General features: G+C 45.5%; 1 protein-coding gene across 1 annotated transcript; it reads right to left on the bottom strand.

Moving 5' to 3' along the window:
* Window positions 1–206: 206 nt before the first annotated feature.
* Window positions 207–3,516, bottom strand: LOC124669931 (sulfoquinovosyl transferase SQD2-like). Its single transcript, XM_047206463.1, has 8 exons — window positions 2,664–3,516; window positions 2,468–2,541; window positions 2,113–2,168; window positions 1,940–2,023; window positions 1,770–1,857; window positions 1,531–1,608; window positions 1,284–1,340; window positions 207–1,028 (listed from the first exon to the last, which is right to left on the bottom strand). The coding sequence occupies exons 1-8, from the start codon at window positions 3,210–3,212 to the stop codon at window positions 515–517; spliced, it is 1,500 nt and encodes a 499-aa protein (XP_047062419.1). The 5' UTR covers window positions 3,213–3,516; the 3' UTR covers window positions 207–514.
* Window positions 3,517–6,455: the final 2,939 nt, after the last annotated feature.

Here is a 6,455-nt window from a genome sequence, read left to right as displayed (position 1 = left end):
GCGCCTCAGTTTTAGCCTTAAACCCCCAGGTAGAGGCACCACCATTATAACCGTGTTCTACTTCTACCATAACTTGGGGTTAGCACCTTCGTGAACGTGTTCCATCCTGATATGCGCCTCAGTTTTTTAAACATAAGGCTTAGGCCCGGTTTTATATATAAAACCCCGATACATGCCTCAGTCAAAGATCATCCTTACAGAAACAGTGAAACAACGTCGGAACTTTCACACGGCGCTGGAACTTTTGATATACAATTCAGTTCCTACAGAACCGTCCACTTCGAACACCAGAGGATATGCCACCACAATTCACCCGACTACGGCCAATACAACAGGAAGCATACAGGCTCACAAAAATATACAGTCTACCATCAGAGCTAACTGGATTTCCTTGTCTCGCCTCCAATTTACTCGAGCATTGCATATTCACATTGATTCATTCTACGATTCAATCTGACCAAACTGAAGGAATCAACTCAATGATTGATTCTATGAACTCGATACGATGGATCTCCTATGACTGATCCGTACCGGCCGGAGCATGAGCAGGAGCGGGCCTGAAGATCCTCCGTACCACCCACTGAACCGGTCTCAAGAGCTGTGATCTCTTCTTGCGCCAGAACCAAATCGCGGCGCTGTACTGCTCGTTCCGAATCTTCCTCGTCGCCGCCTTCCAGCCGAACTTCTCCATCTCCATCCTGGCGGCCTTCCCCATTGCCTCTCTCAACTCTTCACAGGAGAGGAGGCGTTCAATCTTGCCAACACAGTCATCCACATCCCCTGGCGTGTACAGAAAGCTGGTCTTTCCCTCCTGGTCGTCAGGTATAATGTCAGGTATACCACCCGCTCGAGCAGCGACCACCGGAACTCCGGACGACATTGCCTCCAGCACAACAAAACCAAGCGTCTCTGACTCGGAAGGCATCACAAACACATCCCCACTGGCATAGGCCTGTGATAGCTCTTCCCCTTGCAACGTCCCCGTGAAAACTGCAGGCATTCCTGAAAACATCTCTTCGAGTTCAGGCCTGCAGTGGAAAAGCTCTTGTTAGCAGTGCATACTCTTCTTATGAGCAAGTTTCAGTCTTTCAATACGAGAAGCAAGTTTCATGACAATATGCAGGAGTTTATTTGGAGAAGAAATCACTGCTTAGCAATTTCAGTAGCTAGAGCGACTCCCATCTGTTGCTTTTGCTACTGAAGGAAGAGACTAACTAGTTCTCTATAAGATTTTTTGTTTTGTTTTTGAGAGTACTATCTCTCTATGAGATAACAATGCACACCTGAATGGGCCATCTCCGATAAATGCAATTCTTGATCCTGGAAGTCGGTCCATGACTCTGAGAAATATAGAACCCAATGTCAGAAGTGAAGTGAATGATAATACAGGATATGGCTTGAGTGGAAAAACCAGCAAAAGTAAAATTATGTCAATAAAACATTATGGTAACAATAAGGGAACCCAAGCAAGCAGTACATGCCATTCAGTTTGCACTGCAGCATCAATAATCAGAGAAGCCATGATCTCACCTCTTATGAAAATCTAAGCTTTTCTCAACTCCCAGGCGTCCAACATAGATTATCAGTGGCTTGTCTGGTTCACCGTTCCTGATAAAACACACAAGCAACACAGTTAGACACGTGAATTATATATTTGATTGTCTCAATTCATTGGGCAGTTTTCTCTATATATTGGGTGAGGCAAGAACCCATTAGCATCATTGTAACTGAATCACAAATGCAGCAGCTGAGCAAAGAATGTTACATACGTTAGCCTTGAACGCATTTCCTGATTACGGAAACGTGGATGGAAGCTTTCTGAATCCACACCCTTGTTCCATAAGCGTATCTTGTTGGCTGGAAACACGCACCATGAGAGGAAGATGTTGGAGGTAAAATAGCATGGAAATAGGCAAATAGCATGTATGTTTGTGCAAACCTGCTGTAACACGGGCAGCTTGAAGGTCCTTGCCAATGGCAACTGATGGTACCAGTGTGAGATCCGCAGCTCGGTGCAGGAATTCTTTAATTAGCAAGAGAAAATTGTATTAGTTTGCTAATCTGGTACTAATAGAAGTTATATGTTTGAGCAGAGAATAAGTGAGAACTTACTTATAATTAGCCACATGGGCTTGACAAGCCAGCTGAATGTATATCTGGGTATATAGCTGCCAGAAATAAGAAGGATCAGTTCTCCTCACTAGCTGGATAAATCAACCGAAAATGCCTTGCATTGTAATTGCACATGCTGCTAAAAACAATTGTGTTTTTTTTTCTGATAGGAGCAGGGGATAAGATGGTGTCATTGCAGTTCAAGCTGTTCAAGTTGAAGTTCTAGTTGTGCACACAGGTTATTTTGCTCGTTGTCTTGAGAGATAATAGTTGTTGTCTGTTGACAAGTTCAGCCTGTTTTGATTTCCTAAATGAGTGGGTATGGATTGGCAGAGAGGAAGGGAGGTCAACTCACATTGGAACATGGGTGTGGTAGGACATTACTAGAGGTACACAGAGCAACTTTGCTATGATCAGGGCGCCGAACACCTGTAATGGCGATTCGATTCAGTTCTTGAAAAGGACAGACGAGATCTCCAATCATCATACGAACTGTCGGGCAATTGATTGAAGGAAACGAAATCGGTTAGTACACAAAGTAGCATACGTACCATGATTCCAGGGGAGGATGCGTGTATAATGTCCGGCTTGAACCTGGCGACCTCCCCGATGATCCTGGGGCTGAGGGCGAGCGAGAGCGGGACCTTCTGGTACCATGGGCAAGGGAAGCTCCAGGAGCCGACGAGCTTGGCCCCGTGGAACTCGTCGGGCACGCCCTCGTGGGTGGTGACGACGATGACCTCGTCGCCCATCTCGCGCAGGTGCTTGATGAAGTTCTGGAAGCGGTTCTTGTACCCGGAGACGTACGCGAAGGGGGAAGGCTCGACGAAGAGCGCGATGCGGCGCGGCCGCGAGTCGGCCTCCGAGGCCGGCGGCGGCTCGTCCTCGTCGTACAGCCCGTCGTCCCGCTCCCGCAGCAGGACCGGCCACGACGAGGACGAGGAGGAGGAGGAGGCGCTGGCGCTACATGAGGATGAGGATGATGGTGGCGCGGATGGGAGGAGGCGGCGGCGGCGGTGCAGGGGGAGGAACCCGACCCTGGCGCGTGGCGGCGGAGGGATCAGAGGGAGAGGGGCGAGGATGGACGCCGCCCCCGCCATCCCCTGGCGGCAGCTGATCCTCTTCCGCTCCTCGCTTCGGCTGAATCGACTGTGTTCCGAAGCCGGAGAGGGAGTGTGCGAACTGCGAAGTCCGAGGCGAGAGGTTCAGGCTCCCTTTGGTCGCCGGTGCACCGGCATATTCGAACAGACTCCGGCAGCAGATGCCTCAGTGACTGTGTGAGTGAGCACACAGGCGACACGATGCGAGCATATTCGAATCAAGAATCGAATTTGGTTTTTGAGCAAACATCGTCCTCTCTTGGGGACCCTCCTCCTTTTGTTTGTTTTGATTTGAGAATGGAGTTCGCACAATGAAATCCCAGGAAGCATTTCGTTTCCATGTGATGATATACATTATCCGATTCTAGCCAATCAGCTCCGAGTCCAACCGGAGCCACAGCCACTCACCAAACCAGCTCCTCCTCTTTTTCGTTTTCGTTTTCCGGTCGGCCCCTACGATTCTGGGACTGCTTTGTCTGCACTACTACACCAAATACCTGGGCTTGGCGACCACTGCCCATTGGAATAATGGGCCTTGGCCCAATTAAAATATCAGAAATTTTGAGCAGAATTCAAAGGGTTGGAGGGGCTATGTTTGCCAATGGTCAAAGATTTTTAGAGCATCCCAACACCAGTCTCTCAAGCGGCCTCCCAAATTCTTAAGTATGTATTTGTTCTTAAGTTTTTGTTCTGATCCAATATCTATGCAAGAGCGTATGTGGGGTGATGTGTGTATTAGATGGAGTAGCATGGTTTTAGTGATTTAATAGTGATACCTCACCAGGGATAAAGTGAATGCATGTGCTATGTTCGTCACATGACAAAGTGATGATCTTGTTTGGTCAAGGTAGCATATTTGATATTCAAACATCATGTCAAAGTACTTATGGCTATACTCTGTTGATTCTTAATTCAAGATTGCATGGAGTTTTTCCTTTCTTGTGGAGTATAAGAGAGATGTGTTGCATCATCTCTATGTTAGAACGTGATACTCATATGAATGCGTATCTTACTCATGTTATTATTCTGCATCCTCATATCTCATTGATGAATTACTATTTGTCCACTACAATTTAAATGAGAGAATAGTCAAGTGAACCCATAAGCACTTTTATATTGATTTTATCTTGTTTTCTATTTGCAGCATTATTTTGATCCGAAAATACAAAAATATTTATTTCTCTTATTTGCATCCAAAACACCCAAAACAATCAACCCCTTTACAATTTTTACTTAGTTACTTTATTTCATCTAGTTTTACTCACTTTATTTTTACTTGTGTTTTATTTACTTACACAAAACCTTGTGCTTGACAACCACACGGTGGAGTTGAGGACACAAGGCTTTTATTTTACTTGCAGGATTGCTAGAAGAAGAGAGAAGAGAATACTCTTTATCCAGTTTCCCGAGAGTTCGATATAAACCCTCGGGTCACCCCTGTGGGGAAAATACTCTGTTGATACAACACTCTGCACTTGGAGTCCCAACGTCATCACCGCCACGACGCCGACTACGTCAAGCACGACGGATTCAACCCTAACATCATGTTTCCATGAGCGCCATTGACAATCCACGACCCCTCGACCTCAACCGTACCTACGCCGGCTCGTAGAGGATTCTGGCACGTAGGGCTGGCTTGAGTTCGGCGGTCACAACATGTCCTACAGTCAACATGGTAGCAATGTCGACAACTTGTTCGGAAACGATGGCTAGTGCAGGTACCTCCTCGCATGTATGGCAACCCATTCTTTGTTTGTATGTGGTAAAAATGAACTCATCACGACCAGTAACGCTCGCCATTTGATCTGTAGGTGGATGCGAGACTTGTCATGACCGTCATCATAAATAAGGTACCCAGTGCATCAACGCCGCTACACCTGCCGTCGATGTGGAGAAGGATGAGGATGAATGAGAGGAGATGTGGAAGGTGATTGATAACTGCAAGAATACATATCAGTTGTAGCGAGTTTCGAAAGAAGAGTATCAAACCACGAGGAGCTACTAGTAGTGATCTTAATATCCCTTGCTACTTTCTACTAAAGATTACTTAATAATTGTTTTCTAATCTTAAAATAATAAAGTGGGTGTTGTAAATGGTTGCAGGAAAAGTAAATAAAGCAGTAAAAACGTTATATAAAAAGGGTTTGAACTTTATAAGACAAAGTGTTCTCAGAGATTATTGTATCCACCTCTAGCACTAGGACTCATGTTAATCAAGATAAAATATGCTTTCAAGCATGCTGTGTGTGGGATAGCTCCATAATAAGATGCGCCCAAAAAGCCATCGGTCGTCGCATCTCTAAATAACCATAGCATCTAGACTTCTGCAGCCACATATTGACTAGTGCTATTAAGGGGTGTACCCCATGGTCATCAATATAAGCTTTATGAATCCCTCTTATCCCCCTTATTCATGTGCCAAAGCGCCGATACGGTAATGTCATTTTTCGCCGTTCGCTTACCACACTTCAAAGAGTAGTTCCCTCTCAAGACCAATAGGCAATATTACATGGTGCACACCATGTAATAACAAGAGAGAAAATTAACACACATTAATACTTGAAACTATAGATCATCTTAGATTTATCTCATATTCATGCAACGGTTTCTCCATCTCCCCAAGAACTAATAAGACTACTCACACATGGATACAATCAAGAACATCAACATAATCTTGTGGAATTAATTAAGGAAATGGAACGAATTTGAATAGAAATCCACAATAGCAATCAAGATTACAACTATGGTTGGAGGATGATGGTGATGGAGGTGCAGCAGTTGATGATGATGAAGGGGATGATGCCTTGTCCTCCAACGATCCACGTAGCAGCCTGGATCTTGTCGTCTCCAAAGTTCCTTCTTGAGATCTGATCTTGGGCAGTGTTTCTAGGTTTTGAAGAGATGTGTGTGTGTCTGAGCTCTAATCCGTTTGCGGGAGGTGAAAGTATTTGACAAGGCGGTGCTCCTGGAGGGTGGTACGGGCGGGCCCTGTGAAAGGACATGTAGCCCCATGTGTGGTTTTGGTAATTGATGACAATCCCTATGGACTAATGGATGTATTGAGAATCTATCTTAGGTTGTGTCCATAGCCATATGTTGGTCTCAAGGTTGCAAGATGAAGAAGATCGAGTGGACTAAAGAAGACGGTGTCGAAGAGAGAAGAAGACAGTGTAGAAAATGAAGAGGGATGAAGATGGCGTAGAAGATGGATGAAGACGGTGGCGTGCGTAGAAGATGGATGAA

Source organism: Lolium rigidum, chromosome 7 (assembly GCF_022539505.1).
Source record: "Lolium rigidum isolate FL_2022 chromosome 7, APGP_CSIRO_Lrig_0.1, whole genome shotgun sequence".
In the NCBI taxonomy this organism is placed as follows: domain Eukaryota; kingdom Viridiplantae; phylum Streptophyta; class Magnoliopsida; order Poales; family Poaceae; genus Lolium; species Lolium rigidum.
This window is presented reverse-complemented; position numbering and strand designations above follow the sequence as displayed.

What these genes read in the sequence shown, in the direction of transcription:
- LOC124669931 (XM_047206463.1), bottom strand. Translation starts at nt 3,212, where the DNA reads ATGGCGGGGGCGGCGTCCATCCTCGCCCCTCTCCCTCTGATCCCTCCG. An exon ending in GAAATGCGTTCAAGGCTAAC is followed by an intron (nt 1,609 to 1,769) that starts GTATGTAACATT and finishes GTGTTTTATCAG; the next exon opens with GAACGGTGAACCAGACAAGC. An exon ending in ATCGGAGATGGCCCATTCAG is followed by an intron (nt 1,029 to 1,283) that starts GTGTGCATTGTT and finishes TTTCCACTGCAG; the next exon opens with GCCTGAACTCGAAGAGATGT.